The 25,192-nt window shown below is 39.4% G+C and overlaps 1 protein-coding gene across 1 annotated transcript in view; it reads right to left on the reverse strand.

Moving 5' to 3' along the window:
• The window catches only part of ADAMTS6 (ADAM metallopeptidase with thrombospondin type 1 motif 6), a 433,529-nt gene that overhangs the window by 12,974 nt on the left and 395,363 nt on the right, over window positions 1-25,192 (reverse strand). Inside the window, exons 23-24 of the mRNA XM_089653457.1 lie at window positions 10,520-10,696; window positions 8,470-8,626 (exon numbers count right to left, since the gene is read on the reverse strand). Of these exons, the coding sequence (XP_089509583.1) occupies window positions 8,470-8,626; window positions 10,520-10,696 (334 nt within the window). The remainder of the gene's footprint in view (window positions 1-8,469; window positions 8,627-10,519; window positions 10,697-25,192) is intronic.

Below are 25,192 nucleotides of genomic sequence, written 5' to 3' on the forward strand. Positions count from 1 at the left end.
GCACCTGTGAACAGGTATTCCAGCCCAGGATGATTGGACTACATTCCACAGTTCTTCTCTATTTCTTGGTTTTGCCTCAGAAACTGCATTTTTGATGTCACCCCACAAGTTTTCTATTGGATTAAGATCCGGGGATTGGGCTGGCCACTCCATAACGTCAATCTTGTTGGTCTGGAAACAAGATGTTGCACTTTACTGGTGTGTTTGGGGTCGTTGTCTTGTTGGAACACCCATTTCAAGGACATTTCCTCTTCAGCATATGGCAGCATGACCTCTTCAAGTATTCTGATGTATTCGGACTGATCCATGATCCCTGGTATGCGATAAATAGGCCCAACACCGTAGTATGAGAAACATCCCCATATCATGATGCTTGCGCAACCATGCTTCACTGTCTTCACAGTGTACTGTGGCTTGAATTCAGTGTTTGGGGGTCGTCTGACAAACTGTCTCCGGCCACTAGACCCAAAAAGAACAATCTTACTTTCATCAGTCCACAAAATGTTGCACCATTTCCCTTTAGGCCAGTCAATGTGCTCTTTGGCAAATTGTAACCTCTTCAGCATGTCTTTTTTTCAACAGTGGAAGTTTGCGGGGGCTTCTTGCAGATAGCTTGGCTTCACATAGGCGTCTTCTAATTGTAACCGTACTCACAGGTAACTTTAGACCTTCTTTGATCTTCCTGGAGCTGATTGTTGGCTGAGTCTTTGCCATTTTGGCTATTCTTCTATCCATTCGAATGGTAGTTTTTCGCTTTCTTCCATGTCTTTCAGGTTTTGGTTGCCATTTTAAAGCATTTGCGATCATTTTAGCTGAGCAGCCTATCATTTTCTGCACTTCTTTATTTGTTTTCCCCTCTCCAATCAACTTTTTATTCAAGGTACGCTGTTCTTCTGAACAATGTCTGGAACGACCCATTTTCCTCAGAATTTCAGAGAGAAATGCACTGACTGTTGGGTCTATTGGATTTCTATTACTCTACTACACCTGCTAGTAAATTATTTGTCATGTAAAAATATAATTTCTACCAAAAACAGTGATTGATCAGGTTAGTGATGTCTGACTGCTATTATTTTGAACACAACTATATTTACGTAAGCTGCATTCTATATACTTTTATTTTATCTTCGATTTACTGATAATGCTAATTTACCCTTAGTTGTAGATACTTTTAGCAGGGATTCCAGGAGACGTGAAAATTATTTTGAGGATTCCTTCCTGGTAGAAAGGTTAAGAAAGAATGGTCTAAAAGTGCCTGCTTCCCTAGCTACATCACACTAACACCAGAGTTTTTAATCAGAACAGTGTAAAGCACATTTATAGTTCTCAGTCTGCATTTTAAGTTAAACGGTATACCATACGTTTAGTGTTGCCCAGTAGGTATAATTTTAGCAACGTCAAGAAAGAATTTCCTTGACATGTATGGGAAACATCACTATTACTACTATTAGCCCATCACTATTACTACTATTAGCCCATGCCAATGATTGTTCTCAGGGAAATAAATGATTGGTTATTGTTTCTCGGCTGGTTTCTATTCCCAAAAATAAGGCCAGCATCAGGTAATTCTTCTTTTTCTCCATGCCTGCTGCTAGGCTATGGACATTCAAGTATATATATATATATATATATATATATATATATATATATATATATATATATATATATATATATATATATATACATACATACATATACACACACACACACATATATATATATATATATATATATATATATAAAAACACACACACACACACACACACACACACACACACACACACACACACACACATACAGTCATGGCCGAAATTGTTGGCACCCTTGATATTTCTCCAGGAAATCATGTATTTCTCACGAAACGTATTGCATTAACACATGTTTTGCTATACACATGTTTATTCCCTTTGTGTGTATTGGGACAAAACAAAAAAAGGGAGGAAAGAAAGCAAATTCGACATAATGTCACACAAACCTCCAAAAATGGGCTGGACAAAAGTATTGGCACCCTTTCACAACTGCGGATAAATAAGAATGTTACAAGCATGTGATGCTCCTGTAAACTCACCTGGGGCAAGTAACAGGTGTGGGCAATATAGAAATCACACCTGAAAGCAGATAAAAAGGAGAGACGTTCACTTAACCTTTGCATTGTGTGTCTGTCTGTGCCACACTAAGCATGGACAACAGAAAGAGGAGACGAGAACTGTCTGAGGACCTGAGAACCAAAATTGTGGCAAAATATCAACAATCTCAAGGTTACAAGTCCATCTCCAGAGAACTAGATTTGCCTTTGTCCACAGTGCGCAACATTATCAAGAAGTTTGCAACCCATGGCACTGTAGCTAATCTCCCTGGTCGTGGACGGATGAGGAAAATTGATGAAAGATTGCAACGCAGAATAGTCCGGATGGTGGATAAGCAGCCCCAAACATGTTCCAAAGACATTCAAGCTGTCCTGCAGGCTCAGGGAGCATCAGTGTCAGCGCGAACTATCCGTCGACATTTAAATGAAATGAAACGCTATGGCAGGAGACCCAGGAGGACCCCACTGCTGACACAGAGACATAAAAAAGCAAGACTACAGTTTGCCAAAATGTACTTGAGTAAGCCAAAAGCCTTCTGGGAAAACGTCTTGTGGACAGATGAGACCAAGATAGAGCTTTTCGGTAAAGCACATCATTCTACTGTTTACCGAAAACGGAATGAGGCCTACAAAGAACAAAACACAGTACCTACGGTAAAATATGGTGGAGGTTCAATGATGTTTTGGGGTTGTTTTGCTGCCTCTGGCACTGGGTGCCTTGACTGTGTGCAAGGCATCATGAAATCTGAGGATTACCAAAGGATTTTGGGTCGCACTGTAGGGCCCAGTGTCAGAAAGCTGGGTTTGCGTCCAAGATCCTGGGTCTTCCAGCAGGACAATGACCCCAAACATACGTCAAAAAGCACTCAGAAATGGATGGCAAAGAAGCGCTGGAGAGTTCTGAAGTGGCCAGCAATGAGCCCAGATCTAAATCCCATTGAACACCTGTGGAGAGATCTTAAAATTGCTGTTGGGAAAAGGTGTCCTTCCAATAAGAGAGACCTGGAGCTGTTTGCAAAGGAAGAGTGGTCCAAAATTCCGGGTGAGAGGTGTCAGAAGCTTATTGATGGTTATAGGAAGCGACTGATTTCAGTTATGTTTTCCAAAGGGTGTGCAACCAAATATTAAGTTAAGGGTGCCAATACTTTTGTCCAGCCCATTTTTGGGGTTTTGTGTGACATTATGTCATATTTGCTTTTCTGCCTCTGTTTTATATTTGTTCCAATACATACAAAGGGAATAAACATGTGTATAGCAAAACATGTGTTAATGCAATACCTTTTTTGTGTGAAATACTTGATTTTCAGGAAAAATATCAAGGGTGCCAACAATTTCGGCCATGACTGTATATATATATATATGTATATATATATATATAGTACAGGGGCTTTGGAACAAGCTCCCACTGACCTCTGTAGCTGCAGGTGATGTACAGTAATTAATTCTCAGTTCCAAAGAGAAGCACTAAAGTCATGCAAGATGGGCTTTGGTTATTTGCTCTCTTCCCTCTGCATATGACCTGCTCTTTGTTATATTAGGGAACAGAATGCTGAAAGGTGTCTATGTCACTGCTGGGAAGGGGTGATGATCTGAGCTGAGATGCTGAAAGTGAAACTGCAAATGCTTCTGCTGTAAAATGTAAAGATAAATTACTTCACAGGGCCTGTAGCTACAGAGGCCACTTTAAAGTGAATATCATTTGAAGAAACTAATGAAACTACAACCAGTGATGTAACAATAGTCATAGCAGCTATTGGGGAAGGAGATGACAGATTTAGCCGATTCTAAGCAGAAATGCCCCCTTGTTGACACCTTTATGAGGCTTAAAAGGGCTTGAAGGCGATTTGTTAGTCTGTGAGAAACCAAGGAGAGAAGAGAAAATGAAACTCCAGTTTGTAGCAAGTTAATGCAAATTGTCCAAGCATCCCACTCCCAGAAAGTAGAGACGCACCTGTATGCAAGTGCCAGGCTTTGTGGGCAGATGGGGAACCAGGCTAGGTGGGTCTTGAGAGGATTCTGCCAACGTCCAGAAATTGAGAGTGTAATTCCCTAATGAGAACTGGATGTGAAGCAAATGTATTGTTTAGACCCTATCTTAGACTCTTTCACTATTATCACAGTCATTTACTCAGCTTGCTAGAGTGTATAAACTCTCCCCTGTGGTCAAACATGCTCTCATTCACACTCCCTCCTGAATCGGTGCTGCATTATCAAGTGGAACTATGAGCAAGTGGATGGGAAAATTAATACGGCAAGTGGGTGGAAAAATTTAAAACTGCAGCAGTTCCCTTTGTATAACTCAAAGAGGAGAGCTACCCCATGTGGCTAACTTGCAAGAAAGTATGAGCAAGAAGAAAATTTTAACTTCCCATATAATTGCCAGTCATATACTGACTCAATACCAGAAGAAACGTCAATCCAGCATAAAGCTGCTAGGCACTCACAACAGTGAGTTGTAGAGGTGGGACAGAAAAACTGACTCAGCTCTGGAAAGATAACTCCATAAGGAATTCCTAAACATACTGGTCTGACTTGAGTAGTAAAGAGTTGAGAATCTGCGCTAACTGGAGAGCTGCTCAAGATTTCCATATCTGGCCCAAATCTACCCATAGCTATAGATGACTGGAGAAAGTTCCAGAAATTTAGCGCTGTCACAGAGAGAACACCAGTATAAACTGGGAAAAACTGTGCCCATTGGCTGACTGGGGAGACTTTCAGGATATAAAATGAAACTAAGTGCAAATACACTCCTTCGCTTGCTGGTTCCGGTTTCTTCCAGGAGCCGGATTTTTGTCAGCCTTGATTGGCCAGCAGGTAATGTGACTCTTGTGCATGTACACAGGAGGTAAATCTTTCTGGCTCCAAAGGATGCCAAAAAATGTGCACTGAGCTGTGCACGCACAACCTAATGTACACTCTAAAGAGGATTGTGTACTGCTAGGTAGGTTTATTTTATTGAAAAAGAGACATGGCATGTTGTTTTCTGCAATAAAGAGCTTCCCTGCTGTTGACAGTAGAAAAATCATCCAAACGGAGTATGGCAGAACTGAAGAGAGCACATCTACTCTCCTAAATACGCTATCAAATCCTGAGGCATGATGGTTGAGGGTGGGGTTTTCCTCTGTTGGCCAATGTTTTTGGTGCCAGTGTCCATTTCTCCTATAGAGGCAATATAACTTGACAGTCTACGAATAACTGTGTCCTTCAATGGACAAGAAAGAAATGGCATTTTAATAAGAGAAGAATATTGACCAAAAAACCACAATAACTGCATTACAAATGTACTATTTTTATCGAGAGGGGAGGTAGACTTCAACAACAACAAAGAAGGCTGAAAAGTTGACTTTTAATCTGGGCACACATTACTCACTATGTAGCTCTCGAGAGGTAGCACAAAAGGCTGTGGTTCTAGTGGTTATGAGTATTCCACTAATGTTTATGAGTAGCATAAAACTCCTGTGGTAGCGGCTGTCTGCACTCTACATTCAACAGAAAAATGTATTGTAATCTTTGTGCGTGAAAAGTGTTGGATTATGGTCTTCATGTTACCACCATCAGAATGTTTTGTGTGCCTGTGGTAACATATTGCTGAACATATGTAATTATGATTCTCTGCTTACTTCAGCTCTTGTAATCCTTATCAACTAGAGCAATTGTACACTTCTGCCGTAAGCCTGTTTATTTGGCCATAACTTTGTCATTACTTTCCACTCACTGTGGAACCTAAGGGGTTAATCCCCTGCATTGTTCAAAAAGACTATTTGATCCTGACCTCTCTGATCCTCCCCTTCTTCCAGTGTCCCCCTCTTATTTCCCGATAAGACGTATCGTGTGGAGACGCTCTAGCAATCCACAGCAAACTGAGCATGTGCAGAGAGGTTTTTTTTTTTCTTAGGAGAGTGCAAGTGATCAGCACAGGGCCAATCAGAAACTCTCCAGACAGAGGTCAGGGGTTCTGCATCCTCCTAAAGCAAAATGAAAATTATTACTACAATGCTCGGCTAGACATTGATAGAAGTCACAAGACTGCTCTAACTGCTGATGAGAAAAGGTTTTTAGCAGTTTATATTTACTAAAATATTTCTGTTCTGTGTACTGTGAGAGACCAGATATAGTGAGTGCAGGGTCCTGGGTTCAGTAACACTTTAGGATAACACTTTAGGATGGGTGGGGGACAAACTAGACTTTTTTTGGTAATATTGTAATATTGAAAATGATTGTATTCTCTATGTAATTTATAGACAAAAGAGAAAAAAAATGTCAATTGTTTTCAGTCAAATGAAATTGTCAGTTGTTGTCACTCTTTAGAATTTTGTTAAGTTTCCACACTGAAATTGTTAGTTCTTGCACCAAATTCATGAACCGAATTCATGTACCTGTCAAACACAAGTACATGAATCTGTCAGAGGCCGGCATTGAGGTTGGAGTGCCTATGCTGGACACTGTTTTTACAATGTGCTCCCTCCCTGGCCATTGCACCAGATACACAAGCAGGAACATGTCTGAGGAGTTTTTAGAGGAGTGGGCGAAGCTTGATGGGAACTAATGGGTTTATTTACTAAACCTGGTTGACTCAGAATCTTGTCCACTTCTGCATAAAAACCAATCAGCTTCCAGGTTTTATTGCTGAAGCTTAACTGAACATGCTGAGGTTAGAAGCTGATTGGCTACCATGCACAGGTGCCCAAGATTCTGAGTCAACCAGGTTTAGTAAATAAACCCCTAAGAGTCTAGTTCCCCATCAGGTCTGCCTTGCTTTTGACTGACAGTGCACAACAAAGGGTTGTTCCTTATGCCTTATTTAGTCTTTTGAATCTGTCTACTGCATTTGACATGACTGCCATCTTATCAGATCACTAAGGGGATCTGACTGTGCTCCCACAGTGATCCTCGTCTGCTCTGCCACACTACCAGTAGGACACCCACAGTGGTGCACCTTTATGCAATTCCACAGTGCTCCCCCAGGAGCTCAAGACTCCATTTTGGAAGTATAGCCATAGCGTAAAACAAACACATAGAGATGTCAGTGTATACTACATGCGAATGTACCCACATTCAGGACAATAAATAACGACCATTCCATGTAGGAATAGAGTAGAACTTTTCTGCCTTTACCCATTCAAATAATTTGAGACTTGGGTGCAAAGCCCCTGTGTCTGTTTGTGTATGCAGTCCTTCAGATATTTTTCTTAATTTACAAATAAATAGATGATTTTGGCAGCTTTACTGAGCAAGTTATATTGTAAATTATTGGCAAAGTCCATTATATGTATGTCCTTCTGAGTTGTGTTGGCAACCCAATCATTATGTGCATGAGAGTTATAGACAACTGAAAAGGCATATTATTATTATTATTATACAGTATTTATAAAGCGCCAATAGTTCGCTCAGCGCTGTACATTACAAAGGGGGACAGAACATGTGACAGAACAATACCAATACAATGCAAAACATGAGGGGATTGAGGGCCCTGCTCTTTCGAGCTTACAATCTAGGATCCATCATAGCTGTATGTATATCCCCCTCTTCCAGCTTTCCTGAAATGCTTTTGATTCCTAGAGCCTATTTCATGAGCTAAATTTTTGCATCAATGCTTTTCAAAACATGGGCATGTGTGGGCAAATTTGGATGTAAACTGGGTAGATCAGGGTAAGGCCTAAAATACTGTGATTAAAATTGGAACATGCTAAGATAATCTTAACAATTTTTATATTTATTTACATGAAATTGTCCTTTTAAAGGATATGGTTTTACTTTGTACTATAAAATGCTTCTACCCTACCAAATACATTGTTCTCATAAATCTCTGGCTTGTGGCTGCAGTAGTATTTGAACTATTTGATGAAGAATTGCTGTTGCCATGAAATAGTTTAGTCTACAACAGGCCCCTTTTGACTCACCATTTTGAAGGAAATGAAAACCAGTAATGTATGTGTTTGTGTGTGTTATTCATTGTCTCATGTCTGCTTTGTTAGGCACATTACTTTTACCTGTCCTGGCATAAAATATGAGTGCTATTTTTTTTACTAAAAAGGAACACTCCGGTCAATCAGAAACATACAACTTTTTGACCAAGGTTCCAAGTTTAATTCTGGTTTTCAACTTCTGCATCTGGATGCCCTACAAGGAAGCTATCTATAATCCTATGGATTCCATGATTCTCATTTACAGAATGAGGATATGAATGAGAGCCAATGTGTTCCATGGTGCTGGTAACACCCTCTTGGGTTTTAAACAACTCACAATAAAATATGTTTCCTGGATAGCATCAGCAGTTCACTGTTTAATTTTACTTGTTTCCTGGAACTGGTTTGCAATACAGCAGAACTTTGCATGACAATTCTGGCATGGATGCCAGCTCATGAACACAGTCACATACTCACCCTCTGTGTTGGAAATAGGGCTACTGTCACATTTGCTTTCACACTGTTGCATTGAAGATGGGCGAAGAGATTCTAGACAATCGTTTGATGCCTGCCCCGTGTATGATAGACACTGCACTGTTCTCATCTGCTGTCCCAGACCGCAGTGTGCCGAACACTAATGAACACAGTAAAGAGGAGGACGTTCTGTTATGTACAATTAACATTGACTTACTCTGAAGTCTAAGGCCTTTGAATCTACAAACAAATTAATCTGCTTAACAAGAAACAGGAGCTCAGCTCTAGGACTGTACAGTAAAAAACAGATAACCACATAGATTTTGAGGCTTTTCAGTTTGAGGGAATGCAGGCATGCTAAACGCTTTATTTTCATTAACCCAATGTGATCCTTTACATACAATTAAAAATGGGTAAACAGAAATTCCTTTATTCTGTTAAAATGTATACCTAAGCTGAAATTGTATTTTAAGAGACACTGTTTCTTTGCCCATTTAGAGCAATGTGACAGCATCTGTGCAAAAACACCCTTACTGATCCGCTCATGCTCATTTCTCCATAAACTTCCCCTCTGCTTTTTGTCCATCACAGTCGCTGCCAAATTACCCGGGGTCAGCTGGTGTCTTTGCCTGGAGGAAACCTTTCACTATGTTAGATTCTTGGGCCTAGTGACTGATCACTAGGTCTGAGCACTGGATCTTGGGGGTATGCCATGTGCTTTCCAATACTGGAAACACTGGGAATTCTTAGTACCAGCTGTGACGGAAGAAGTAGGGGGATAGATGGAGAGATATCAGTGGGCAAAGTGACAGCATCTCTTTAAGCAGAGCTGGTACTCAAATGTTAACTTAAAGGAATGTTACCAGTCTTGCAGAGATGTATAGTATAATACCTGTGCTGATACTTTCTAACAACTCTATTTATCAGTCTTCTCACCCATGGTTCACACAACCTCTACCCAAGAGTCACACATTTTTCCAGCTTAATCCAACTGAAAAATGTGTAATTCCTAGATGAAAGTTATGTGAATCTAGGGTGAAAATACTGCTAAAAAGGCCTCCTAATAGTCTTGCAATCTTGTACATTTAAAATATGCATGACCTGAAATTGTATATAAGGTGAGCCTATAGTCAAAAGTTAACTTAAAGTGTATTTCCACTTTTGCAGTCAAGTTAGAGAAAAACGCCCTGTATGTTCGTTTTGTGTTCCAATTCACACAGCATAGATAAAAATATATGAAAATGTCTTACTTATTAGACGTGTCCTAATATAAAGTGTTATGGTAGACTTCAAGCATATATTAACAAGTTAAGAGGGTGTCTGTCCCAATAGAAAGACTACAACAGGCTGGGTTTCTTCTCCCAGCTTCTACATTTTTAACCCTTTGTTAGGATGTGTTCAAATTTAGTTTACAACTGATAATGCGATCTGGCAGCACAGTACAGACACGGGTATTTATGGAAGACTCCCCAGTCCCCTCATAAACAAAGATAAGTACATTGAATTATCCAGTGCTGGAGTTATCAGAAAAGAGCATCTAAAATTCAAAGATAAGCTGATAGGATAATTGGCTCCTGTCTAAATAGGACCTGTGTATGGGTATGTATGAATGTGAGATAGGGACCTTAGAGTCTAAGTTCCTTAGGGGCAGGGGCAGGGGCTGATGTGAATGTACAATAAATGTAAACATGTAACAAATATAAAGTAGATGTCATCCCAATTTGGTTGCAAACATGGAAATACACTAAAGCAATGCTATCAGTCTTTCAGGGATGTACACTCACATATACAAATGGCAATACATTTAGTCTCTGTTGTAGAGGTGGATTAATCTCAACTATTACCCTACATCAGCAAAGATCATATGACCTGAAGCAGCAATTTCTCCAGGAGAAGTATTTCAGTCCTTCTTTGGTCAGAAAAACTGTTAATATAGCTTTCGGTTAGCATCTAAGTAGGCCCATTATAAAATGCAGTATATTCTGCAGAGATGCACTAAAAGTCTTTAGTAATTAAAATTCACAATATATTTAAGATGCCATTTATCACCCACCTGTCCCCATTCTCCGGTAACCCATTTGGGAGGTGGACAGCGCCCCAGACTGCAACGTATGCGGACTGGTGGCTTGCTCTCTTCTGGACAATTTGTAGAGGGAAATGTCTTTGAGAGGTCACTGCTTTTACATTGGACAATTCGATGCTTGAAGCCAGGGCCACATTTGGGGGTACACTGGAAATAAAAACAAATCATATTTAAGCAATTAAACAGTTGATTACATATGATGTATGTTAGTATATGGCACTTAAAAATATACTGTAAATACATATTCAGACAAATCCCCCCTCAGCTCAGTTCTTAGCACTACGATTCAATGGAACAGCCTTAATTTGCAGATTCCAAATATGTAAGGTTTACAGAGTATGTAAATAGTGAAATTTCAGCAGCCAGTCTCAAGTGGAGATCTAAAAAGACTGAGAAATAATTATCAGACACCAGGATTAATAACAATTCATGTCAATTGAGCAATATTCAGTCAAAGAGCAATATAGAGAGTGCATGAGTGATAATATTTTGAGAGCAGTGATACATATACCTGTACATTATAGACCTGTTAGTTTAACTTCCATAGTTGGGAAGATACTGGAGAGTTTAATAAAAGACCACATAGATGAGTTCTTGCTGGAAAAAAATATTTTAAGCAACAGACAGCATGGATTCATGAAAGACAGAAGTTGTCAAACAAATCTGATTTCTTTTTGAGGAGGTGAGCAAAACCTTGGACAGAGGGGTGGCGGTGGACGTGGTATACTTGGATTTTGGAAAAGCGTTTGTTAGAGTTCCCCACACACGGCTAATGTGTAAAGTAAAGTCTACAGGCTTGGAAAAATCTGTATGTAAATGGATAGAAAACTGGCTAAAAGATCGTATTCAGAGAGTAGTGGTTAATGATTCATACTCTGAATGGTCTAGGGTTGTCAGTGGTGTACCCCAAGGTTCAGTGTTGGGACCCTTACTTTTTAATATATTTATAAACAATATAGGGTCTGGGATTAAAAATCCCATTTCAGTCTTTGCAGATGACACCAAGCTGTGCAGTGGAATAACGTCCTTACAGGATGTCTCCAATTTACAAGTCGACCTCAATGTACTATTTAATTGGGCAACTATGTGGCAAATGAGGTTTAATGTTGATAAATGTAAGGTTATGCAGTTGGGGACTAAGAATATGCATGCATCATACATACTGGGGGGGTACAACTGGGGGAATCAATGGTGGAGAAGGATCTGGGGGTTCTGGTAGATCACAAGCTTAATAATGGCATGCAATGCCAAGCTGCAGTTTCTAAAATTGTCATGTTTCACATGACTGTCATATTCACTGTCATATGCCTTTAAGTGTTTCTATATTTTGTGTCTGCTCCTCCCTTTCCTTTGGTTTAGTTAATGCTGTATAGCTAGCCCTCCCCCTTTCCCAGAAATGCATTGCAGCTCTAGCCTCATGTCATGGAGCAGGAAACATTATGATCTTTTGACCTATCGAATGTTCATTGTTGTAAGAGTCTCTCAGTTTATGGAATAAACTTCACAAGATCTACAAGATGTCTTATTGACTGAGTCACTGACTGTGGTATCCAGCTGAGGTTGAAGTTATCGCTATCTCATCATGACTGTAAGTTACAGAGATCACACTATCAATGCTTAGATTGGAGCAACAGAACAAAAATCCTCTCTTGTATTAAAAGACGTATAGACTCCAGAGAGAGACTGATATCATTCTACCCCTGTACAAATCATTAGTAAGTCCTCATCTGGAATATGCAGTTCAGTTTTGGGCACCAATTCACAAAAAGAACATTGGGGAACTGGAGAAAGTACAGAGAAGGGCAACCAAACTGATAAGAGGCATGGAGGAGCTCAGCTATGAGGAAAGATTAGAGGAACTGAAGTTATTCTCTTTTGAGAAGAGGAGATTAAGGGGGAATATGATCAACATGTATAAATACATCAGTGGTTCATATAGTGAACTCGGTGTAGAGCTATTCACCCTGAGGTCATCACAGAGGACAAGGGGGCACTCTTTACGTCTGGAGGAAAAGAAATTGTCCAAACACAGAAAGGTTTCTTCATAGTAAAAGCTGTGAAAATATGGAATAGACTCCCTCAAGAGTTGGTTCTGGCTAGCTCAGTGGATTGCTTTAAAAAAGGCCTGGATTCTTTCTTGGATACACATAATATAACTGGATACTAACATTTATAGGTAAAGTTGATCCAGGGAATATCCAATTGCCTCTTGGGGGATCAGGAAGGAACTTTTTTCCCCTGCAGGAGCAAATTGGTTCATGCTTTGCTGGGTTTTTCTGCCTTCCTCTGGATCAACTGTGGGTGTAGGATTATAACTTTTATTTTTTTAATGGTTGAACTGGATGGACTTTTTTCTTTTTTCAGCCAGACTAACTATGTAACTATGTAATTATGTAATTATATATGTGGACATCTGAGAGCATTAAAAAAAATGTCTTTAATGTGGATGGAATCATTATCAGACATAGTGGTACACCTTCAATGTGAAGTATGGCGTCATTTTTTTTACTTATGGTTGATATTCTAGATTTTCTAGATTTCTAGATTACACAACCAGAAGGTTTTACCCCCTTCATGACCAGGTCATTTTTTGTTATTCAGCACTGTGCTCCTTTAACTGGCAATTGCTCGGTTATGCAACACTGTACCCAAACGAAATGTACTGTATATCATGTTTTCACACAAATACAGCTTTCTGTTGTTGGTATTTGATCACTACCGGTTTGTTTTTATTATATGCAGTGGTGCTCAAAAGTTTGCATACCCTGGCAGAAATTGTGCAATTTTGGCACTGATACTGGAAATATGACAGATCAGGCCAAAAAACTGTCTTTTATTTAAGGATAATTATCATATGAGGTCGTGTATTATCACATATTTGTTTGGGCCTTTGTTTAATCATTATGATAACAGAAATCACCCAAATGGTGCTAATCAAAAGTTTACATACCCTGGAATGTTTGGCCTTGGTACAGACACACACGATGACACACATGTGGGTTAAAATGGCATTTAAAGGTTAATTGCCCACTTCTGTGGCTTTTTAAATTGCAATTAGTGCCTGTGTATAAATAGTCAATTAACTTGTTAGCTCACGTGAATACACTGAGCAGGCTAGATACTGAGCAATTGGGAGCAGAAAAGAACTGTCAAAAGTCCTGCGTAACAAGGTAAGGGAACTCTATAAAAATGGAAAATAAAATATAAATATATATAAAAAGATATCCAAAAAGCCTTGAATATGTCAGTCAGCATTGTTCAATCACTTATTAACAAGTGGAACATTCAGTCATCTCTTGATACCAAGCCAAGGTCAGGTGAACCAAGAGAGACTGCAACCACAATTGCCAAAAGAATTGTTTGGAAGAAAATCCCACAGGTAACCACAGGAGAAATACAGCCTGCTCTGTAAAAAAAACGGTGTGGTTGTTTTTAAGGAGCACAATACGAAGATACTTGAACAAAAATGAGCTGCATGGTCCAGTTGCAAGAAAGAAGCCTTTACTACGCCAATGCCACCAAAGAGCCCAGAGAGCCATGTCGATGTGTTGTCAGGACTATTGTAACCTGGCTTTTTTGTGGTATTAGTGCAGTAAAGGCTTCTTTCTGGCAACTCGTACCACTTGCCCTCCGGAGGAATTACCCCCCATCCTGACCAGGCCATTTTTTGCGGTACGGCACTGCGTTTCTTTAACTGACAATTGTGCGGTTGTACATAAATGAAATGTATGTCCTTTTTTCCCCCACAAATAGAGCTTTCTTTCTGTGGTATTTGATCACCTCTGTCTTTTTATTTTTTTGCACTATAAGCAAAAAAAGACCAACAATTTTGAATAAAAAAGAAGAATATATTTGACTTTTTGCTATAAAACATATCCAGTAAAAACATTTAAAAAATCAAATTGCTTCATAAATTTGGCCAACATGTATTCTGCTACCTGTCTTTGCTAAAAAAAATCCCTATACGCGTAAATTAATTGGTTTACATGAAAGTTATAGTGTCTACAAATGGAGATATATAAACTGGAATTTTTATTTATTTTTTATACTAGTAATGCCGATGATCAGCGACTCATAGCGGGACTGAGGCGGGCATTCTGACACTGGAACTGACTGCTATTGACATCCCAATGACACTAATACAGTGATTAGTGCTAATAAAAAGCACTGACACTGTTCTAATGACACGGGGCAGGAATGGGGTTAACATCTGGGGTCATCAAAGGGTTAACTCTGTGCTGTTTTTCATTATGTGCTGTGTGTGTTTTACTAGGGAGACGTGCTGTGCAGAGAAATACAAAGCAGCATGTCCTTGCTGGCAGGAGAAAGACCTGTGTTGTTTACACACAGGTCTCTCTCCTGTCAGCTTTGCCGGATGATCGCTGGGTGCCGGTGGGTAATCTCCAGCCGGAACCCAGTGATTGACATCCCTAGCCACCAATGGTGCACACCCCTACCTGGGAATGCAAATCACTATATATATATACGTGATTTTGTGCAGCAATGCCGCTCTGGTAGCAGTGCTTCGACTATAGGGTGGTAGGCAAGCGGTTAAAGGATAAGTTCACCTTTCATAACATGTTACATATTACACCCATATGCAGGGTGTAACATGTAACATGTTATGAAAGGACCGGCCCCTGCTCCTCACTGCTCCCCCACTTTGACAGCTAGCGGGGATCTTCTTACTCATTCACAGTCCTCTGTAAATGAGAAAACTACAAGTCCGGACATAGATGTAAACTCACTGTCATTTCATGACCACCTATCTCTAGATGATGGTGAGTTTATATCTATGTGGGGCATCAGTGTGAACACAGTGAAGCACTTGTCATTTCAGTAACGAGTATCACCATTAAAGATACAGCACTGTTGCACCAATTATTCATATGTTGGGACTGAATATTAATATTTTATTTGTATTTTGCTCAAAGTTATCACTTTAAAGATTGCACAGTTTATTTTGTCAATTTGTGACCTTAGCGCGGTCCATTTTTGAAATATATAAGATTTTGTGTTTAGAAATTCACATTTAGGACTGCTGCTATATAGGTATCTTATATATAGGAAATTCTTTCTCATATATGTTAATTCATTTTTTTCCTAAGCGCAACAGCACCCTTTTTCTTTCAAACATACAAGTCCTGACAGCATTAGCGGTAGTCAGCTTGTAGTTCTTAATGTACTATCACGTCGCTGCGAGTGCAGTGGTAGTTAATTGATCCTTCCTGTCAGAGTGTATCAGCATGCTCATACAAGATGTACGGGCAAGCTGATATACAGTACTGACAGGTCTGCAGGAGACCTGCATGACACCAGCAATCTGCTAATCGCTGGTGCAATGCTTTACAGGCTCCTGCAATAAAAATAATAAATGCGCATTTTCTTACCTTCAAAAAATGTGCATTTATTATTTTTTGTCAAAAGGTGAACTTATCCTTTAAAAACAACCACATCGTCTTTTTCCAGAGCAGCCTGAGAAGCAGTCTCTTTGGCCTCTTGACTACCCTAAGCACCAATACATGTAAGGAACTTCCTGCACTTTCACTGCACTCCACTTTGATGGCCCAAATCAGTAGGCTGATTACATATTTTGTGATCCAGAAAAATCTTTTAGACTTTCTGAACTAGCCAAATATAATGCTCAGAATATGTACTGTGCTGCCTGCTACCTGTGCAAAATGGCACTGCCGTATAGATCTCCTCTGCCCTTTGAGTAATCTGGGCACCATTGTATACAATGAACCCTCTGCACTTTGGCCACACTTCACTTTGATGGCCCAAATCTATAGTCTGACCATGTGTTTGGTCTTCCAAGGAAAGTTTTTTGACCCTCTGAATTAGCCAGTTATAATGCTAAGAATTTGTATTGTGCTACCTGCTCCCTGTGCAAAATGACACTGCAGGGAAGAAGACTCTTACTTAATAAATCAATGTATGGAGGTCTATTTTTATCATTTATTCACCAACAGGCTTTTTATAACATAAATCTTTCTGTAAAATAAGTGGGTTTTAGGACCCCCTTAGCCCCCTTCACACAAGCTGCCTGTTTCATGGCCTTACCTTTAAAAAATAGATGAGACATGATTTCTTGGCCAGTTACATTAGTCATTCTACAAATGGATTACAGTGTTTCATGCTTGTTAAAATTAAAAGCTGAGATGTGTTTTATGAGGGAGATTACTCTGCACGACATGACCAGTAATGGAAGACAGACTAACGGCACTCATTTTCCTTGGCTGCACCCAGGAGTCTGGGGGAAGAGTCCCAATCTCTTATCGTAATTCTACAAGCAAACCAACATCACAGCAACAGCCAAATGATTAAAGCGCCCTGCTCTTTGATAATTACCTACAGATAATGGCAAGATTCTATCCCATTATTTTAGCACAAAAATAAGTTTTGTTTTGTTTTTTTTCAACATCGATAACAAATAATCAGAATAAAATATTCTAAAAACTGAATGAGATTGCAAGCCATGCAAAACATGCAATGGGACTCCATAATATCTTCTCACTGTTAAGAACATCTACACTATTAATGCTTCCACAGATAAATCAAGGGAAAGGGGGAAAAACATTCTTGATGGTTGCTCCACTGTTCCAAAACACCTTGGTGATTGCATTATGCATAAAAGTTGAACCAAAATCTTTAATTTGTGGTCCATTTGAGGATTGTCAAAACAGCATAATTTACCAGTGAAGTGCTTGCCTAAGCAGCTACTAACAAACGTCACATAAAAGGCACAAAACAAATGTCAATGGACAATAACATGACCAAGATGTTTAAAGAGAACCTGAACTCAAAATGTGAAGATTTTCACTCTTGAAGGGAATATCTAGAAATATTTTTGTATCTAGCAATAATCTGAAATCTTACCTTATTTCTTGAAATTCTCTGAAAAATACCACTGCAGTTCCTGACATCTATGTGTGCCTAAGCACTCTAAGGCTTCATTATTATTATACAGTATTTATATATCGCCAATAGTTCGCTCAGCGCTGTACATTACAATGGGAGACAATACATGTGACAGAACAATACCAATACAATGCGATACACGAGGGGTTCGAGGGCTCTGCTAATTGGAGCTTACAATCAAGGAGGGAGGGGATAGTGGTATGGGCCGAAAAGCTTTGGGGGATGGAGTGGTAGGAACAGTGGAGATCGGCAATTATCAGAGGGCAGGGTAGGCTTCCCTGAAGAGATGGGTTTTCAGGGTGCACCTAAAGAAGAGGAGAGTAGGCAATAATCTGATGGATTGGGGTAGGGAGTTCCAGAGGATGGGTGATGCCCTGGAGAAGTCCTGGAGGCGGGCGTCATAGCCATATATCTGCAGTATGAATTTATCTAAAGCTGGCCATACACGTATAGATTTTCATTCAAGAATTTTCATTTCAAGAATATTCATTTGATTTTCTAATCTTTAGTGGGGTCAAATCGATGTTTGTTTTCAACCGCAGTCATGGGAAAGTTCGAAGGGGAAGGAAGGAAAACTTATCGATCAAACTAATTTTCACCCAGTATATGTGGTTATCATTCAGAAATTACATTCATTTTAAATTCAAATGTTAAAAGAAAAGACAATTTCCGAACGACATTCGTTCATTCACCGAATGTTCAAAGCATTTTTGTACAACTTTGCGTACAAATATTCTCGTCTGAAAGTCTACACGTGTATGGCCAGCTTAAGGCACTGCTGTCCCTGACTGCAAGTCTTAAGAGCTTTGGAGTCAGATTTGGTAATGCCACTACTGTGCTGCTCACTGTTCTCCTTGCTGGAGAGGAAGCTGTACCCGAGGACCTGCAGTGCAAATATATTGCTGATTCTGCTTCAGTTTTACTGTAGATGTCCACCTCTCCTGCTTATTCTCAACCATTACCTCACTTGGAACCCAGATCACCAGTCATCAGAGAACCAGGTCTGACACTAGCATGCAAAGCACTGCTCCTCTGCCACCTTCACACTGAGACACAGTGCTGAACAAGGCATGTTAAGTCAGTAAGAGGGAAAAGATCAGTTGCAGGTAGCCTACTGGCAATACTTTGGCATCTGCCTGCCTTTCTTGAGCACAGCTTCAACAGTATAGGTCCTCTTTATCAGACTGGTTGCATAACTGAAAATTTCTGCCATAGATGCTCAGTCTTTATACAAAAGGATGGATCCATTGACTGAAAATGTGATAAACCAGGAGAAAAGTTAAGATAAATGAAAAAAAAAAATCATGTCAGTTTTGGGTGCATACAGAGTGTTATGTAGAGGAAATCAATGAGAGATCTGCCTATTTAAGCATTGAATAGAAAAAAAACTATGTATGGCAAAACATAAACTGAAACAGCAATTTTTCTGAAAAGCTAAATACTTTTATTAATCTTATCTGTTCTGTAACTACAGAGGCAGAGAATACCAAGGCACTTGATGAAAAATTAAAAAAGAATTGAGGGTTTGTACACACCAGATGCGGTGGCAGCTATATCCAGCACAGCAACAATGTGCAGGCAAGGGAAAATGCCTTGTCTCCAGTGGTGTCACTTCACACCACAGCGTTGCTGTTGTGTGTGCTGGAAAACAAAAAAAAACATTGCAAAGCCAGCATGGTAAATGGAAATTCTAATTAAATTTAAATGTCAAAAACGGGTGTATCAGCACTGTGTCTCATGCCAGAAGTCCTGCGTTCAGTGCGGCTTGCTGGCATGAACAGGTAATGTCGAAGATTCTGCCTTACCATAATCACATGATCAGCCCCAGGGTCCCAAGAATTATTTTAGTTCCACACTGTGAACATACTGCGCTTTGTGCAAGTATCTTACCTAAGATGTCTCTCCCATTGCTGTAAACCTGAGGACATTGCCAAGGATGCCAAATGCAGCAGACAGTGAGTCAATTAAAGAAACAGGAGATTGTACTGCAATATTAATGCACAGAAATTAAAGGGGGCACTCTTTAGGCCTGGAGGAAAAGAGATTTAACTTCCATGTGTGGAAAGGCTTCTTCCCAGTAAGAGCTGTGAAAATGTGGAATAGACTGTGACAAACTTGTTCCGGCCAGCTAAGTGGTTTGTTTAAAAAATAAAAAGAGCTGGATGCATTCCTGAATGCAAAAATATAACTGGATACTAATATATATATGTAATAACTTCACAAGTAGTTGATTCATGAAATATCCATTTGCATCCTGGGGGATCAGACAGGATTTTTCTCCCCTGCTGGAGCAAACTGTATCATGCGTTTGCCTTCCTCTGGATCAACTGTGGGTAGAGGATTCTATTTGTTTGCTCTTTTTTATGTTTTTTTTTCCATCAGTTGCACTAGATGGACTTGTGTCTTTTTCCAACCTGACTAATTCTTTAACTATGTACATTTCAGGGTTATTTGGCAGTTATACAATCATGGTTCCATATGAAAACCTGAAGGTAGTTTTGAACACATTGATATCACCAACCAGTTTAAATAACAAATATACTGCACTATTACAATAATTTCTAGGCAGTTTCCCTTTAAGAGTGTCCAAACATGTAGAAATCTGCAGACATAATTCCCAGAAGAGGGTAATTTCTGACTACAGAAAGGAAGTCCACATTCTGAGCCTTACATTCCCCAAATGTGATGTCTCGAGCACTCGCCGCTCTGCACCTTTAAGCAAGTAACCCTATGACATTGTGTCCCAGGCATACAAATGTTCCAGACTAGAAAAACCTTATATATTTATCTAACGATGAAAAACAAATGTGATCCCCCCAGTTCTGGTATGCATGGATGTTTTTACTGTGCTGTGCCAATATGCTGGCATTCTCAAAACTGCTTTCATGTGGCACCCACTTACCACATTTTTTAGATAACAATGTTTTATTTAAATTCTTTTTTTACAGTTCAATCACTCTCCATCATGTTTTGGTAACCCAAGCATAGTGAAAAGACCAAAAAAAAAAAAAGAGCAAGAGCTTGAACTGAAACTTCTTTTATGTGTGCTCTGAATAGTGTTGTATTATTCTAAGAGTGTATACTGTAATAGAATGAATTACTTATTATGAAATGACAGCTATGTTTCACAGCGCGCACGCTGAAAAGAAACACTTCGATCTGCTCTTTCTCACAGGCATGGATCTCTGCAATACTTGCAGTTATCTTCACTGAACGTGGCTGTCAAATTGTTACATTAAGAGCAATCTTTGTTTTCTAGGAAATATAAACCTATCAAGGTTTCTAGGAAATGCGGCTCGCAGCTCTCCTACTGTTTTCTTCGAGCCCAAAAGTATCACTAGTCTGAGAATCTGCAGGCAATAGCAAAATTTATTTGGGGATTTGAATCAAGCTTTAGAATTATGTTCGGAGCGCCATGGTGAGTGTGCGCAATAAACCATGGCCAGTGGTGGAATAAGGATTAATGGAGTGCCTGTTTTGTTTTCTGAAATCACTATTAATTCACAGGATGAAGCTCGAACCATGTGAACTGACAGACTGAGTGCTGGTTATCTGTCTCCTGTGTGTAGGAGACAAGTTCATTTCAGCCACGAGCACTGTAATTTATGAGTTGTTCACTAATTGTATTAGTAAAAATAAATATTGCTCCATAAGGCATTTGGCACAAAGCTCCTGATTCCTCCACTCCGTCTGACAGCCGAGTATTACTATAAACATCTGTCATCCACACACGGTTGGGGCAGCCATTTTTGCCCTTGTGTTAAAAATTGGAGCGCTGTTCAACACAGACATTCATTATGGGGAGCGTCTGCTGGCATACAAGGATAAAGGGTAAAACTTTATACAAGGTTAGTATTTAGTTTGAAAATAGTTGTTTTCTAACACTTCATTCAGTTTCCTAATAGTTAAGAGGAACAATGTAAGGATCATTTTCTTGTCCACTTCTCTTTATTAGTTTAAACAGGCATAATAACAAGTACAACTGCGCAGGGGCTGAGACATCTGAAACAATGTGCGTACATTTTTTAGGTTAGGAACTAGAAAGTATGGTAAACATTTTCAGTCTCATGGGTTAGTAACCATCTAAAAAATACAAGCATCTAAATCGGTTGGCCAATTCGGGAGCTGGTAAACTTGAATAGGGAGATTGGGGGTTTGTGGAAAAGGGGAAATCAGGGGAAAGAACTGGGTAGGGGAAGAGGGCAGACGGGGGTGCAAAACACAGGGTGTATTCCCCACAGACTCAATTCCCATATTTTGAGGAATTTAGGTTGTGAGTCATTACGAATGCTAGACAATTCTTCATTGATTAACATTAGATTTATGTTGTCCTTGATAGCTTAAAAAGGGACAAAAGGTTTCTTCCACGCTTTGGCTATTGTATGTTTCACAGCTAAGAGTAGTTACATATTAATGCGGAAAAAGGCCCACGACTCATTGGCAAAAGAGGGCTAGCCTCACATGCTTGGGGAAAAATGGTTGAAACATGACCTGGAGAAGTCCAAATATTCTAGACAGAAATGTGGTCAGTTTTGGGAAGGACCACCAAGTGTGGAGAGCATCACTACGTTGACCACAACCCCTGAAAAACCTATCACTGTTGGGTTTGCATTCAACAATCGTTTTTAATCGTAGTGACAATAAAAATTTTATGCAAACAATGGACAATTTTCCTTGTTTTTTATCTGAACAAAGGAACAAAATTCTAACTGTGAATGTGGTTGCCATTCAGGAAATATTGTTTTCTTTGTAATGCACATTTGCTAGGGATAGTTTGATCCGGAAGCAAAACTTTTGTTGTCTGTCACAAACATTAGTTCATTTTGTATATGGCATATGGTAAGGTCACAGGCATAAACATTACATCACTGCAGTGCATCTCAAAACTGAACGTTAAAATCTGAACCATTGGAATGGCAATTGAACTAAATTTTGAAGCGGTTTCTAACTAAATTTGAGTCATTGATGGTATTATCGCATGCGTGGACCAACAGTTTTTCCAAATTTCCCTAGGATTGTTTGAATTAAATCTTATGGCTAGCCTTAGGAACAAACTTCAATAATGCCAGTGCCTTTGCTCTGTTGACAGCTGCTATATAGGTACACATGCCATCACCCCTGACATTTCATACTTGTGCCAGTTTAAAAGGTGAACTATATTGTAGCTTTAGAGTGAAACGTTGCTGGCAGTCAGACAGGTTTGGCAGGCCTGCCAGCAATGTTTCTTCTGAATGTACACTAAGCCACACACTCTATTGAGGGAACAATATATTTGCTCATTACACAGGAAGGCTCCTCTTCCTACTCTGCAGTAAAGCACAAAACTTTTTTTAATGGCTCTTTCTTGCAATGCAGATTTATTGAAAATAATGTAGTCTCTCAATGCATGGTATCTTGATATCTTCAGGCTGGTTTACCTGATATATTCAAAAACCGATTAGATATGTGGGCTGGTTAACTAAAGGAGTTGAGTATCTTCACACATCAAAGTCGTAAAAAAAAAAAAAGGTCCACCTGCAAGGTAAGAGCATAATGTGCTTGTATGCACTTACTAATACACTATGAAATACTTATCTTAAAATGAAGCCCTCCAGCGATGCACTGCCACCGCTGACAGTGCTTCCATCTTCACCTGGTCTTCCTCCCGGGTTTGCGGATGAGCATATGTGTGTGGGAATCACAGCCGCGGCACAGAGGTCTGAAGGGACGACATGCTCATGCCGTCCCTTCCGAGCGCATGCACTGGTGATGTCACCGGCTGCAGCAACAGTGAATATCTCCTTAACGGTGCACGTTTAGGAGATATTCACTGTACCTGAAGGTAAGCCTTGTTTCTCTTACCTGTAGGTACAACTGAAAAAGTGGACTTTACTACCACTTTAACTCTTTTAGTAGAACCTCAGGGGTTTATTAGTGTGTCCCTTTTGAGAAGATCCATTATCACTATGGTATGCGTCATGTACTGTAGATTATTGTCACCGGGACAGAACGTAAGGAGAAATCCAAAATTTACAGCAGTCACCAGAACAGTAGCAAAGGGGATATTTTTAAAGTGGTTGAAATTAATATATTTACAAAAACATAATAAACATGTTATACTTATTTGAGTGGATTCCTATGGGGTGCACTGAGAAGAGGAGGAGCCAAGAAAGTTGGCGAGGGACCCAAGAAGAGGAGGTTCAGGGCCGCTCTTTTAAATGTGAAGCTTTACAGTCACTTTAGTACAAGAAATTATTTTCCTTGCTTTAGAAACTGCACATGGCACCGCATGCTATTATGAAGTCTATAATCTACCAGAAACCCAGATCCTTCTCAACCATTGACTGCTCCAGCTGGTCTTCACCTAGAATTTATGGAGCATGCATATTTTTAGCTCTCCAAGTGCACAACTTTACATTATTCAACATTAAATCTCATTTGCCACAAACTTGCCCAATTAAATAGTGCATTGAGGTTGGCTTGTAAATTGGAGACATATTGCAAAAACGTTATTCCACTGCATAACTTGGTGTAATCTGCATACACATACATGGTACTTTTAAACCGAAACTCTATATAATTTACAAATAGGTTGAAAAGTAAGGGTCCCAACACTGGACCTTGGGGTACACCACTAATAACCTTAGACCAGTCAGAATATGAATCATTAATCACTACTTTATGAATACAGCCAATTTTCCATCCATTTACCAACTTAATTTTCTAAGCCTGTACAGTAGACTCTAACTTACACATTAGCCACACGTGGGGAACTATATCAAACACTTTTGCAAAATCCAAGTTTATTACGTCCACAGCCACTCTTTTATCTAAGTTTTTGCTTACCTCCTCATAAAGCGAAATCAGATTTGTTTCAAAACTTTGATCTTTCGTGAACCCATGCTGACTATTGTTTAAAATATTTATTTCTAGAAAAAACTCCTCTAAGTAGACTCTCAAGTATCTTCTTAACTATAGAAGTTAAAATATTTGGTCTGTAGTTACTTGGTAAAGACTCTAATCCCTTTTTAAATATAGGCACCACATTATTCCAAGCCAGTGGTAGCATGCCAATTATAAAGTCTTTAAAAATTAGAAACAATGGCTTTGAAATAACAGAGCTCAACATTTTGAGGGTACATGGATGAATGCCATCTGGTCCAGGTACTTTATTCACCTTTATTTTGTCTAAATATTTCTGGACAATATACATTTTGAGCCATTGTGGATCATTTGGGGGCTAAGTCAATACGATCCACATTGTGGACTTGAGTTCCCCCATTTTCCTTTGTATACACAGAGCTGAAGAAGGTATTTAATAAATTTGCCTTCTCTTTGTCCCCAGTCACAAACTTAAAAGTATCTTGTAAAGACCTGACCTTTTTACTATTAATATATTTGAAGACTTTTTGTCTTTGGTTTTAATTTTTGGAGCATTGGTTTCCTTTTGTACATATTCTGTTATATTTTGTGATGATAGTGTTCCTTCATATTTATGTGACTCACTCTACATCACAGCACCAACCCAATAAGTGCTGTTATCAGAAAGTTTGTAACCCTGGGTAAGCTATGGTGACTCTTTACACACACCTTTGCTATTACTCCCGGCAGCTGAAGAGAGTAGTGGGGGAAGTCCTAAGAAAGGTTTTTTGTAGATCTCTGCGTTAAAGTGAACCTGTTGCTTTAACATGCATGGCTAAATGACAGGTTAATATTAAAGATGAACTCAAGAAAGCAAAAAAC

Source organism: Staurois parvus, unplaced genomic scaffold (assembly GCF_062004578.1).
Source record: "Staurois parvus isolate SC_StPar_1 unplaced genomic scaffold, SC_StPar_1.0 ptg000714l, whole genome shotgun sequence".
Lineage (NCBI taxonomy): Eukaryota > Metazoa > Chordata > Amphibia > Anura > Ranidae > Staurois > Staurois parvus.